General features: G+C 38.3%; 1 protein-coding gene across 2 annotated transcripts; it reads left to right on the plus strand.

Moving 5' to 3' along the window:
• The first annotated feature begins 2,656 nt into the window (after positions 1–2,656).
• Positions 2,657–14,382, plus strand: prdm2b (PR domain containing 2, with ZNF domain b). Of its 2 annotated transcripts, XM_065241224.2 has the most exons (7): positions 2,657–2,777; positions 3,670–3,773; positions 3,917–4,069; positions 5,043–5,169; positions 7,626–7,739; positions 7,931–12,492; positions 12,733–14,382. In XM_065241224.2, the coding sequence occupies exons 1-7, from the start codon at positions 2,663–2,665 to the stop codon at positions 12,754–12,756; spliced, it is 5,199 nt and encodes a 1,732-aa protein (XP_065097296.1). In that variant the 5' UTR covers positions 2,657–2,662; the 3' UTR covers positions 12,757–14,382. The 2 variants fall into 2 exon arrangements, with proteins under 2 accessions (XP_065097296.1, XP_065097298.1); XM_065241226.2 differs by lacking the exon at positions 7,626–7,739.
• Positions 14,383–14,496: the final 114 nt, after the last annotated feature.

Genomic DNA, 14,496 nt, shown 5'->3' on the forward strand with positions numbered 1-14,496 from the left:
CTTTCTTCAGGTCAGCACAAACAATATCTTCTTATTTAGGGCTTAACATGGTGATGCACTATAAAGCACATCCATCCAGCATTAAAGTAACCCAGATGACTCCAGTGGATTAATATATAAGCGATTCCAACATTTTGGATGAGACATTTTTCTGCAAAAATTAAAATATAATTTATCAGAGCAAATTTGTATTGCCATACACTGAACCGTACTGTTTACAGTATGTTTATAAACCTCTATTAAAAGAGTCCATACATAAAAATGCCATTGTTTGTTTAAAACGTTTTTCATGGTAAGGTTGACGTTTGCATGGAATTGCTTAAATGTCTTTTAAAGTGAAACAGTATGTTTCAGGGATATTTTTTAAGCTTATTAAGCAATTAACAAGTCATGTTGTCATGGCAACTATGCATACTGTACAGATTAACATGGAAAGTTCAAATATGGCTGCACATACAGTCTTAGACCAACATGACAGAATTAGATTTGTTGTATTTGTAATGTTATAGTGATCATATATAATTGTTTCTCAGTCTCTTTAATAGAATACATCCAGAAAATACAGGACATATGTATATAGTATTAAAAACTGTATAAAAATGTAAACTGATGTGTCAAGTTTTTAGGTTAAACTCCCCTTCCACTTGAGCAATAGCAGGAAACTGCAGGATCTCTTAAACCTAAATAAAAATAAATCCTCTTCTTACTGAAGGAAATATTTTTACTTCATTCTTTTCAAAAACGCTGAAGTTGTGTTTAGTGCCAAGAGAGGTAAACGCTACACACTGACGATGCCTAAAAAAGACATTTAGTCCTGAAAATTAGATTTTTTCATTATTTTGTACATATTTCCTGTATTTTCTGTTTGTATTTTAATAAAATAGATTGAAAAATAAACATGGATGGACATTAAAACTTCTAAAACAACAAGTCTGGTGGTGGTGGCCTATTGCATAGTACTGTAGATAATATTGACTCTCATTAGTTCTTGTGCATCTTGCGATAATATACGCATATTATGAATAGTCACAAGGCATGCAAGAACCACACTCTAAAAACAAACGGTGCTATATAGCACCAAAAGTGGTTCTTTGCTCGTAATCATAGAAGAACCGTTTTTAGTGCTATATGGCACTAAAAACGGTTCTTCTATGATTACGAGCAAAGAACCACTTTTGGTGCTACATAGCACCGTTTGTTTTTATCTACGTACCATCATATTTTAAAGGTCACGTTCTTTCTGATCCCATTTTTAAACCCTAGTTAATGTGTAATGTTGCTATAATCGCATAAATAATACCTGTAAAATGACAAAGCTCAATGTTCAGTGCCAGGCGATATATTTTCTTTAACAGAATTCACCTTTTAAAGCCTACAGCGAACAGTAGGTTTGTACTACAGCCCTCTACTTCCTGCTTTAATGATGTCAGTAGAACAGTTTTTTCACTAAACTCCGCCCACAGGAATTTGTCAGTCCCCTGCTAAGCTAACGGCAAGCTACGTTTTTAGGAGAGTGAAAACGGCAGTATACAGATAAGTAAATTGTGTGAAAAATTACACATGAAACATGAACACACGTTATATTGGGCACTGTAAACACAATCAAAGCTTTAAAAACACAAAAAGAACGGGAGCTTTAACATACTGGAGTCATTTGTATTATTTTAAAGATGGATGTTTGTGCTTTACAAAGCTTTGCCTTCCATATAAAAAAGAACATTTAAAGGGATAGTTCGGCCAAAAATGATATTAAACCCATGATTTACTCACCCCCAAGCTGTCCGAGTTGCATATGTCCATCGTTTTTCAGACAAACACATTTTCGGATATTTTAGAAAATGTTTTAGACCTTTCAGTTGATTAAATGTAATGTTACGGGGTCCACGACCTTCAAGTCCAAAAAAAGTGTGTCCATCCTTCACAAAATAAATCCAAACGGCTCCAGGATGATAAACAAAGGTCTTCTGAGGGTAATCCGCGGGGTGTTGTTGTAGAAATATCCATATTTAAAACTTTATTAACATAAATAACTACCTTGTCTAAAAAAACGATGGACATATGCAACTCGGACAGCTTGGGGGTGAGTAAATCATGGGTTTAATATAATTTTTGGCCGAACTATCCCTTTAATGTGCAGCTATTTGATCGCTAAAAAACAATGTTATTTCGTGTATTTGGTATAATACAACGTGTTTGCATGGTTTATTGTTCAAATGAGAGAGTTTTATGAGAGAGTTTTCATAACTATGAAATATAGTGAACTTATTTTTATACTGAAAAGAGTATGTGCTGTTTTAAGCACTTTGTCAAACTACTGTCATTCCATTCTCTCTGTCTTTGGAGATTTAACATGCCCCGTCCTGCTTCCTACACATGGAGGACTTTTTGTACTGTACTTAGTCCTACATTGTAAAAATGACCAGTCTTCTTTTCCTGTTTTACAGAATCCATGAACTTTGTAAGCTCTAAGGAGAGTCAAGGTTCAGTCGAGTGAGAAATCTGCGATCCAGGTATGGCAAAACAAAGTCTTCTAGCGTAGAAATGCTTTAAACATTAAACACATAAAATAATGATTCTGCTGTAAAAGCAGGTACCGTGAGCTCTGGCCACATAAAAGAGACTGTAAAGTAAAAGAAGTGTTTATTTATTTATCGAGGTTATAATGGCTTTGCCTCAAGGAGCATATGAAACCTTGGATGACATCCCAGCTCATGTTTGGAAAGGACTACCAAACAGCATGAAGCTGGGACCATCAGCTGTCAACCCGAATCGTATTGGTTAGTAACAGCACAAAAAATATATGTATACGACTCTGTTGAAGTTAGTGTAATGTGACTTATAACCCGGGTACAAGATCATATGTGCCTGCAAAAAATATATTTTAAAATGTATATTTTTTATACATTTCAAAATATACAAAAAATGGCCAGAAAATATATTTGCTGAAATCAGAGGTGTATACTACTAAAGTATTTTTACTTTCTACATAAAAGTACATTTTCAAGTAATCGTATTTTGTTAGTGTTTTTCTTTGGCAAACATATATTCCAAAGCATAGTATCATAATTTTTACTCCACTACATTTCATAATTCAAGTTTTTGGTTTATATTTAATACTTAAGTACATTAAACATCTAGAACATTTTTACTTTTACTTAAGTAAAAAGTACTTTCGTACTCTCAAGAAAGTAAAAGTACAGAATTTGTATGTAATTGGGTATTAAATAAATTTTAATATGCAATATAAAAAGGAATACACAGTATGATTCTATGCTTTAGAATGTAGTTAACATGTTTTAGTAAAATAAAGTAATTTTTCCCCCCAGGACAAACACTAAAAAGCACAGATGTTTGGAAAATGTAACTAAAATACTTCGGTATACACCTTTGGCTGAAATAATATATTTTGGAATTAAAAATATATTTAGCCCTCCATATATTTCAATCCAAGGAAATATATTAACGTCACATTGGAAGAAAAACGTAGTTTATGTTACAAACCTGTAAACATTTTAAAAAGGATGAAATTAAATATATTTTCAACTTCGAAAAAATACTTTATAAATTATTTATTTTACTTGTATTTAGCATACTGAAATACCATACCTCAGAAATGTCTCCACTGTATATGTAATATTCTTTTGAAATGCTTGTCTTGTCTCTCCACAGGTGTCTGGGCATCAAGACTAATACCTAAAGGCAAAAGATTCGGACCATTTGTAGGGGAACGAAAGAAGAGATCTCAAGTGACCAGCAATGTTTACATGTGGGAGGTTGGTCATAAATTTCCCATTAAGCAAGCTACTAAAATTCAGGCTAATAATAATAAACATCTCATTTTGTCTAGAATTAATAGTATATTATTCCATATTATTATTACTATTATTATTATTATTATTATTATTATTATTATCAGGTGTATTTTCCAGCCTGGGGATGGATGTGCGTGGATGCCACAGATCCAATGAAGGGAAATTGGTTGCGGTATGTGAACTGGGCACGCTCCTCTCAAGAACAAAACCTATTTCCTCTGGAAATCAACCGAGCTATTTACTACAAAGTGTTAAGGGTAGGATAACTTTAATGACCACAGTTAAAATGCACTTGATTAAATTATCTTTTAACATGCTCTTATAGAGATAAAAAAATGCAGACACTTTGTGGATGAAAAATAAAGCATTTTATCCAAAGCTTCTTATAATCCATAAAGTTATTTACGGGCGGTTTCCCGGACAAAGATTAGACAAGTCCTAGACGAAAATAAATTTAAGAGCTGTCCAAACTGAAAACAACTTGCACTGACATATCTTAAAATACATCAGTGCCCTTTGTTTTGGCTCAAATTAAGGCATGTTTTGGCTTTTATTAAGGCATGTTTGTTAAAGCTAGTTATATTTCCTAATTAAACTAAAACCTAGTCTTGGCTTAAGATAATCTCTGTCTGGGAAACCATGCCCATAATAAGTATATTCCCTGGGCTCAAATCCATAATCTTTGCATTGCTAGCGCAATGATCTACCAGAAAGAAAATAGTGATAATTTAACGCATTTATTTAATGTAAATATATGTGAATTAAAATTTGACATAAACATAATAAAAATGAATGAAATAGTTTATAAAAGTAAATAATTATTAAAAATAATTGTTTTTATACCAGATTTAATTAACAGTGACTACAAATAGTATTTGTAAACTTATGCAATGCTTAAAATGTGTAAACTTTTCTTATATTGGTATGCTTGTGTTGTTATTTTTTTAAATACATTTCTCTTGGTTTGCATATTAATACATATTTAAGTGGGCTTTAATTTCCACAAACTTCTATAAACACTGTATGCACATGATACCTCTTTTTTAAATATGATTTTTACACTTCATGGTTGCTAAACAACGCATTTTAACGTAAGGTAAAGTGTTATAATATTTTCATGCTGTTTGATATGAGGGTCTTTCCCTAAATGCCTGACAAGGCCTAGATATGATTTCCTCTTATGGCGTGCTAAAAAGCTCGACTCTGATTGGTGCGTGTCCTCCCTGTCAGCCAATCGGACCGGACGAAGAACTTCTCGTGTGGTACAATGGGGAAGACAATCCTGAGATAGCAGCTGCATTAGAGGAAGAAAGGACTAGCAGTGTGAACAAGAAGAGTTCGCCCAGAGCGAAACGAGGTACTGTTAAACGCAATATCATATTTTGCTCACATCGAGCATTTTGCCTAAAATTATCATATTTATATCGGAAAATATCTGCTTTGTGCTGTTTGGACGCGTTCGCCAGTCGTTAGCTTAGACTAGCTAGTTAGCCACCTGGCTAATCGGTGGTTTCAAACGAAGATTATTATTAAAAACGAATCGAGGGGGTTTGAAATATTACGATTTGTTTCATACAGCTTTGTTAAAAACAAAAACAGCCCAAGGTAGAGCAAAAAATAACGCAGTTTTGCTCATGTTGATGGACAGGTCAGTGAGTCGCCTCGCAGAAACTGCCTCTATGGGTGTGTGTTAAAATCAAGTAAAGATGCCCACCTGGACAACATTTTTAAGCATCTTTGACAGCTCGATTCGGAACATTTGATTCGTTTGAGCGTATGATGCACAAATAACACCGCCTAGGTAGGCAGCTCACTCGGTTTTGAGCCACAGCCCATGTCTGACAGAAATGACCTTCCAGACCCTCCTCACTTTAAATGAGACCTGAGAGAGAAAACAAACACACAACGTCTCATCTCTGAAAGTTATGAGCTTGTTTAATGTAGTTTTTCATAAACTGTTGACCTGTTATATGGTTTGTTTATCGACCATTTGTGTGTGTGTTTTTTTTTTATCAAGTAATCCAGTTGAGTTAATAATTATAACCTTGGATATTGTTTAATAAACGTATTTGCTGATTTGTGATTGGTTGGCTGAGTGAATTTTTAATACGGTTGGTAAGGACGGATTCAAGACCCAAACTTGCCTCTTTAGATAAAAGGGATAGCATTTGCTGATCTTTGCACTTAATAAAGTTTCAAAATATTTTATGCAATTTCTACAAAAGTACAACAAAGTTATGCATTGTTTATGTATATTTAATATTGTGTAGGGATGGATGGCTTGAAATAAAAATAGGAAATATTTACATTTTATTTACATCAAAGCAGCCTGTATGTTACTAAAATTTGAATAACGTGAGATATGAAGTCTGCAATTAGTTTTTAACCTTACTGAAACATCACGCTTTTGACAGGTTAGGCAAAAATATGTGGCATTGACCTAAAGTTGTTGAAATAAATGTCAGGCCTTTGTTGTGACTCTGGTTAAATGCCCCTGCTTCAAATTAATGCTTGTACATAAAAATGTAACTTAATATGGACAGTGATTTGTTTTGACAAAGCTCTGACCTTTTTTCAAAGCCAACGTTTCATTCTGTCTGAAACGTTTTCTGTTTTCACCTTGTCAGTGAGAAGGTCTTGGCAGGGTGATCTTGTACACAACCACTTTGTATTTTGTCTAATGTAGAAGTTGCTTTAGTGTTATTCTTTTTGTAAAACAAAAATGTTCACACATTATTTTTAGCAAATACCTATGTATGCAAGGTAGCAGGGGACAAGCTACAAAGTAGCATGTTTTGTGGCGATGAATACGATATTGATGCACATTGAAATACATTGATCAACTTGAAATGGTAAATAGAATTGACTACTGGAGGAGAATAGTATGTGCATGTTAAGCTGTGAGTATTGTACTAGCATGCTCAGATGACCTAGTTAGTAGCATGTGTCTGTTTAGGTTTTGTAAGATGCTCCCAGATGACCTTGTGACAAGGACAGCAGCTGATAGTTGTTTTTACCCTCTTGGGGTAAAAACTTACTAGTCATGCTGTTATTTTGCCCTTTACGTGAACCTAAAAAGCCACTAGATGGAACAAGTGTCCTGATTGTTGCTGGATATAAAATGTTTTTCTTCTGAAGGGAAGAACAGGTATTTTCTTGATTTGTGTGTCACACACAAAGCTGCATAGTAGTCAGTCTGGTTTTGTGGTGAAAAGCATGCTTGGAAAAGAAGGTCATGGCATACGAGTTTTGTTTCGGATCTTGCAGGTGTAGCTCCTTATTCTAGTTCATGTACAAGATGTTCTTGCAAATATTGTTATGTTTGATGGTTTCAGTTTGTTACAATTACTGCTGAATAATACAGGAGTTATATATTGTAAGGTATCATGACTCGAAACTAGGGATGCTTAACGATTAATCACGATTAATCTATAGCAGAATAAAAGTTTTTGTTTACATCATATATGTGTGTAAACTGTGTATAATAAATATGTATATATAAATATGCACACATGCATGTATAATTTTATAAAATAAAATTTATATATTTATATTATACATAAATATACAAATGTATATACACATGTAAACATTTCTTAAATATATACATGCATGTGTGTGCATTTATTTATACAAAGTTATTATACACAGTTTACACACACATATGATGTAAACAAAAACTTTTATATTGCTATAGATTAATCGCGATTAATCGTTAAGCGTCCCATAATGATTCCATTTTGTTGACTTGACTTTTAAACATTGTTAAACGTAGTCTCATTTTAATAAGAATCGTCTGCTGCGTTTTTCCAGCAAGGAGGAAGCTGTCGGAAAAAAACAGGCTGGCTGATTTGGGTGGATTCTGTGAACCAAAGAAATTGAGTGTTACTGAATCTTCAGTCACAGACATGCAGGACACAGAGGAAGGTAAAAACCCTCTGGTGATGGATTTATACTTTTTATAAGTATGTGCTTAGCTCGCATCACAATATTTTTATGATTCACAGAGACATACTGGAACATAAGGATACAGGTTTTAGATTAAAAAAAATTATTAGCTTCACTGCTCAGTTCTTCATAGTGGACAGTATTTTAAACATGTTTTTCTTGTCGTTCAGGGCTTAATGGAGAGGAAAGAACCTCATCACCCACAGAATTACAACAGGAGAATCCGCCTTCCCAGTCATCCTCCACAGAGGGGCAAAATCAAGCCCAGTCTCCAGAAATGGACCAAACTGAACAGTTGGAAGAGGACAATGCAGAGGCTGAAGGGCAGCAGCCACAATCAAATGACAGCCCTCCTCCAGAACCCTCTGAGGCAGAATCAGGTGATGGGAACGAAAGGTCTGACCTGCAGGTCCATTCGGGGAGCCCTGCCGAAGAAGGCTCTGAGAGTCCACTATGTGAAACAGAGTGTGGATCCTCATTAGCGAATCCCGAATTAGAGGCAGAAGGAGATTTTGAGGATGACACCCAGGGAGGAACAGGGTACCCCTGTCAGCACTGCGAACGTCATTTCTCCACCAAACAGGGCCTGGAGCGTCACGCTCACATTCACACTACTTCAAACCATCAAACACATACTTTTAAGTGCAGGTACTGTACAAAGCCCTTTGGCTCTCAGGTAGGCAGGCGTAGACATGAACGAAGGCATGAAAATGGAAGTAAAACTTTAAATAGGCCTGGATCGCTCACCGGAACAGCGTTTCTCCACAGTCCTTCTACACCCAATGAATCTGCTACTTCAAGCAGTGTGTCCTCTCCAAGCCATGCAGTTGTTACAAGCCCACATAATGGTCCACCTCAGCAAAGCTCGGACAGTTTGAAAAAAGAGCCTGCTGCCGATTCATACCGACCTTTAATATTGGAAGAGAACGGGGAATCAAAAGAGCTTCATCCTTGCAAGTACTGTAACAAGGCTTTCGGCACACACACCAATATGCGCAGGCACCAGCGCAGAATCCACGAGCGCCATCTAATGCCAAAAGGCGTTCGGAGGAAAGGTATGCTTCTGCAAGACAGTTCATCCCAACAACAACATCAGCAGCAGCAGCATGTACAAGGGCAGCCCGTTTTGCTCCAGGAAGAGTCACCAAGTGCCAGTCCCCCACCTATTTATGTTCCCAGTGTGGATACAGAAGATGAGGGTGAGCGAGAGGAGTGTATGGTGGATATCTCTAACAACATTTCTGAAAACCTCAGCCATTATATAGATGGAAAGATTACATCTACAAGCACAGTTAGCAACTGTGAAGTCATAGAGGTTGATTCAAGCACCGCAGCGTTGTTTGGCCTTGATGCTCTTATTATAAATCCAAAACGAATTAGTCACGCTCTTAAAGTTGAAACACGGACTCAGTCCGTTTCTTGTGCGGCTCAGTCAGTTTCGAAAAGAAGAACAGCTACGCCGCCATTGCTACCGGCTGTGAAAGTGGAGACAGAAACCGCTTCCTCCTCATCCTCCCTGTCCTCCCCTTCCTCTCAGTCACCTTTGCTGGTTGGAAACATTTTCTCCCAATCAACAGAAGCTTTTCAAAAAGAGAAAACCGTGTATCTTTCTCCAAAACTTAAGCAACTACTGCAGGCTCCGGACGGTCAAAAACCAGCCATTGGTCTGATCACAGATAGCCATAGATTGACCACCCCACTTTCTGTAACATCACTGCCTGCTGTTCAGGGACGGTTTAAAAGAAGAACTGCCTCACCTCCCACAACCTTACAGAATAGCCCTTCGCAAAGAAATGATAGCGCAAACAATGCAACCAACGCACCGTGTCCGCTGAAGGTGCCAAAGATTGAAAGCCATTGCGTGACCGCAGCCTGGAGTCCATCCAGCAAAGACCATGATGAAGCCATGAACCTAACAGGAAAAGACTGGTCTCCTTCCAGAAGCGGGGGGAATTCTTGTAATCAGCAGCCACTTGACCTTTCGAATTCTTTTAGTAGAGAGAGCACTGTAAGCAAAATTACTGGAGAGGCTGTGCTAGATTTAAGTATGAGTCGAAAAAGTGATGTTGACCCCGATGTGAAAACAAGCTCAGTCGTTCAGCCACATGTAAAAAGGAAGAAACCCAATACTAGCATTTTGGAGAAAGTGTTGATGAATAATTATGCTGATCTAAGCTCTCCTGGTGAAGAGGGCTCAAACACACTTGATAGTCCTGATGCTTTATCGCCTTCAGAGAGTGCCACATGCCTCGACCCATCTAGTCCTGGTTCAGAGCGCCTTCCTTGTGAATCGACCTCTCCTCCTTCGTTGACCCCTATGACTATTAATCCCTCTTCTCCATCATCTTCTAGTGTAACGTCATCTACACCACCTCCACCTGTCCTACCCACTGCATCATCTCCTCCACCTTTATCTTCGCATCATGCACGGATGTCAGACACCTCATTACATTCTCCGTTCCCTGTGTTATCCCCAAAACTGTCCCCCAAGCCTGTTGACGATAGTTTGGAGGAAGTGTCAAATGGAGCTACCTTAACAGATTCATATCATGATGCATTAAATCCCAATGAATTGGACCAAACTGCTGAGCAGTTAGACCCTGCCATTTCTGCATCGCCTCAGGATACAGAAATATATTGTAAAGCAGATTCATCTTCAAAGTCTGAAACACTACTTGAAGGCTCAATTCATGATACTAAACGAAATGCAGATCAAGCTAATTCTTCTCACGTAGAGCAGGACACTGCCTTTGAAACCAGCCAAAATCGTTCCTGTGAAGGAACTTTCCCTCAAGACCTCAATATTAAAACAGAAGGGCAACACCAATCAAAGTCTTCCCATTCTTCAGTACAATCAACTCCTATAAAGGATTCCCCCTCACCCACCTTTCCCAGTGAATTGCAGCCTTCTGGAAAAACAGTGGTTAATGATGTTGAAGAGTATACAGGTAGTAAAGAGGAGCCAGTTGATGACGCAGCAATTGGGGATGAAGTTTCTGCGTCACCTGGAACACCAGCTACAAGTTATGATGAAGCTGAGACACCAGAAAGGGAGACATTTGTTAAGAGTTTTGTATGTAATGTCTGCAAAGAGCCGTTCCGCTCCATCAAAGACCTTAGCGGCCACATAATAGCGCACGCATCCGAGTGGCCTTTTAAGTGCGAGTTTTGCGTGCAGTTATTTGGTAACGCTGCCGCTCTTCTCGAGCATCGCTCCACCCTCCATGGAGTTGGAAGAATTTATGTGTGCTCCGTTTGCTCAAAGGAGTTTGCTTTCCTCTGCAATCTCCATCAGCATCAAAGTGACCTACATCCAAGTCAGGCGTGCACTCACACCGCCGTTGAAAATGGAAAGCTCAGACCTCAGAATTACACCGATCCTGCTCAGGCAAATACAGTTGACACAGTTGCTGACTCGACTGCTGAAGCCCCCTCTCAGGATTCCTTGGAGGAGCATGACAATAATGACACTAAGAAAACAGAAGAAGAAGAAGCAGAAAATGGTCACGAGGACCCGACAGAAGAACTGTACACTACAATAAAGATTATGGCATCTGAGGCCGGTAAACCGAAAGGTCCAGATGTTCGGCTTGGCATCAATCAACACTACCCCAGCTTTAAACCTCCACCTTTTCCTTACCACAACCGATCACCTGATGGCTCAGTCGCCTCTGCGACTAATTTCACTACACACAACATCCCCCAAACATTTAGCACTGCAATTCGGTGCACGAAATGTGGAAACGGCTTCGACAACATGCCTGAACTACACAAACACATATTAGTTTGCGCTAATGCTAGCGATAAAAAGCGTTACACCCCAAAGAAGAATCCTATACCTCTCAAACAAATTGTGAAGCAGTCTCCCAACGGTGTGCTTTCTACCACTGTAGCTGCTGCTGGACAGAATGCGTTCCGCAGAATGGGTCAGCCTAAAAGGCTTAACTTCAACCAAGACATCTCCTCCAAAACAAAGTTAACAGCTCTGAATAAGAAGAAAAACCAACTGGTCCAGAAAGCCATATTTCAGAAAAACAAGTCGGCCGCTTCTGCAAAAAAATCGACAATCCAGGTCAAGGATGAAGAGACCCACGGGATCCACATGTGCCCACACTGTAGCAGAGAGTTCACATACCCAGCCAGCCTCGCTAAGCACATCGCATGCAGCTGTCCACTGAGACCTGTTGCAAAAAAGTTGAAAAAAGGAGCCCTGATGCCTCAAGACAAAAACATGAAACTCCGAAGCAGGGCCACCGACTCTGAAATCAAACAAGAGACAGGTTCTGGACCGGGCGGAAAGGCTTTGGGGAAAACGAGAGCACGGAGCTCAGAGCCAGCGGAGATTGAAGTCAAACCAGCGAATAAAGGAAAATCACCTCAGGTACGGACCAAGAGGCCAGCTTTGACAGACAACGTTGCCCCGCCAAGTAAAAAAGGCAAAAAGAGCAACGACCCACAAACAACAATAACTCCTGCCCTTAATGATGACCCTTCGACACAACCGCTGTCGAAAATCCAACGTGGACCGAAAGATGTCGTCGTGAAGGAGACTGTTGTTGTGAAGGAGGCTGTCATGAAAACACCACAGACAAAGAAGGAGGAGCGTTTTTCGGCAAGGACACGGGGGAAGGTGGGTGGGCCGGTCACGCGCAGTGCCCAAATGGCTAGTGCTTCAGCTCCTTCAGAAGTAAAGACTGAAGACCCCTTAAATCATGAACCAGGCCAGACCGAGGTAATGCATTCTAGGCAATGTTTGCATATGGTTAACTGCACACATACTGTGTAGTGGCGTTTGTTTTATCAAATTTTTTTTAGTAAATATATACTTGGAACAATAAAGTGTATATGTGAATGTTAAAGGGGATTGTTTCCTTAAAAATTGTCATTGTTTACTCAGGTTGTTACAGACCAATATAAATCGGAAAACATTTGTATGTTTGATTTTGTTGTTTTTCTTCTTTGTTGATTTCAGGAGTCTTTGAAGTTAGCCAGGTAGATGTCAACGTACTGTAAAGGACTGCTTAAGTAAGCGACTGGACTGGGAAGTGTATCCTAACATGGATTAACTTGATCAGGGCCTGAATGTTCAGGGGGACCAGGAGTTTTTTCTCTGCTTGTGTTTCACTTTGGCCCCTTGGAAATGTCTTCTCAGCGCACTTTTACAAACAAGCCTTTGGATGTCTAACCCCAAAATAGACTTAAGAGTATAATTAATAAAAAATCTATAAAAAAAATCATATTTGATTTATAAATGTTGACCTGGTTTTGTTAGGTGTTGCAAGAGGCAATCATTTACCAGTTGCTCTTTCCTAGTCTGATGAGCCCGTGAGGTTCTGCCTTCTAATGCCTGCGCTCTGTATACAGTATGACCGGACCGATCTTTCTCCATGGCTCCGTTTTGACCTGCTCCTCTTTAACTGAGAGAAATTATTTGAAGAAGAGTATATATATATATATGTATGTATATTTAAGTAAATATAATCCTCCACAGGGAATGTTTATCATACTGAGGCTCTCATCATTTGAGAGCTTTACTTTGTTGTTGTTTTGTTTTATTTTTGTTATAGTCTATGAATTCAGCTGTTTGATACAGTCGGAGTGAACAGGAGATTTGTTTGCTGTACGTAAGATGTTCTGTCTTCACCTGCACCAGCCAAAACCTTAAGCCATTTTTGATTTCATTTCTTTGTACCTTTTGTAATCTACAGCATTCACAGCAGGGCTGCTGGCCATTAAAGTTACACTAAATCTACAACTGCACATGAAGAATTGTCTTCTGCACTTGCATGAATATGAATCGAATCGTTTGTAAGTGCCATTAATGATACCCAAATTATGTCATTGTTTGCGTATTAGTAATCTGATCCATCAGGTTGCTCGTTTCTAATTAAAGCACTTTATTTAGGCTAATTTGCCTTTGATGAAAATCGAATTTGTGAAAGTGATTTGAAGCAATTTTTATACGATGTGATGACGCCTGCTTGAAAACTGTCTAACATTAGCATTAGTTTTCACTGATAAGATATACACAAGTCACAGCCTGAGGCCGCCTTAGAAGTTTGCTTCCAGTCTATTAAGACCCAGTTAATGTGTCATTTTAATATAATTCGCTTGTTCTCGCCGTTATAAGCACTCTGCTCACGTCTCTTTACCACTCAAGCATTACACAAACAGTTTGTTTTTATTGTTTCTCATTTTTATAAAATGGATAAGGCCCACGCTTTAATAGAACATCTAACTGGACTTAAAATCTTTAGTGGTCTACCTCCTGGCAAGCTTTGAACTGATGCGTTTTCTGCTTTTGGACAGCGTAATCCCCTTCACTCCTAAGCCTGTCTCTGCCGTGTCATTTCCACGTCACAACCTGGACATTGAGAACAGGGATCTGAACAAGATCTGAACGCTTGAAATGGTTTTTAAGCAAGGAACTCTTAAAGAAACTTTTTCCAAATTTCCATTTTGCAGTATGTCTTTGCTGTCCTGCATTGAGATATATTTTGGGAATGGAATGTTGACCGTGTTTTGTGATTATAAACAATATCCTTCACAAATGTAAACTGCATTGTTCTCATTGATATATTAAATTGTTTTTTTCCAAATGGATAGATGATTTTAGTTTTAATTAGTTACAGATGAGTTACCAGTTTAATGAGTCAACCAGTCACAATATTTACAATTATGCATTTGGCATACGCTTTTATCCAAAGCATCTTACAGTGCATTACAAGGTATTTTT

Source organism: Paramisgurnus dabryanus, chromosome 14 (genome assembly GCF_030506205.2).
Source record: "Paramisgurnus dabryanus chromosome 14, PD_genome_1.1, whole genome shotgun sequence".
Lineage (NCBI taxonomy): Eukaryota > Metazoa > Chordata > Actinopteri > Cypriniformes > Cobitidae > Paramisgurnus > Paramisgurnus dabryanus.

Bases quoted from the DNA above. Each gene is read 5' to 3' on its own strand.
- prdm2b (XM_065241224.2), top strand. From the start codon at position 2,663: ATGGCTTTGCCTCAAGGAGCATATGAAACCTTGGATGACATCCCAGCT. The intron at 5,170-7,625 runs GTACTGTTAAAC...GCGTTTTTCCAG, and splicing joins TTCGCCCAGAGCGAAACGAG to CAAGGAGGAAGCTGTCGGAA. The intron at 12,493-12,732 runs GTAATGCATTCT...TGTTGATTTCAG, and splicing joins ATGAACCAGGCCAGACCGAG to GAGTCTTTGAAGTTAGCCAG.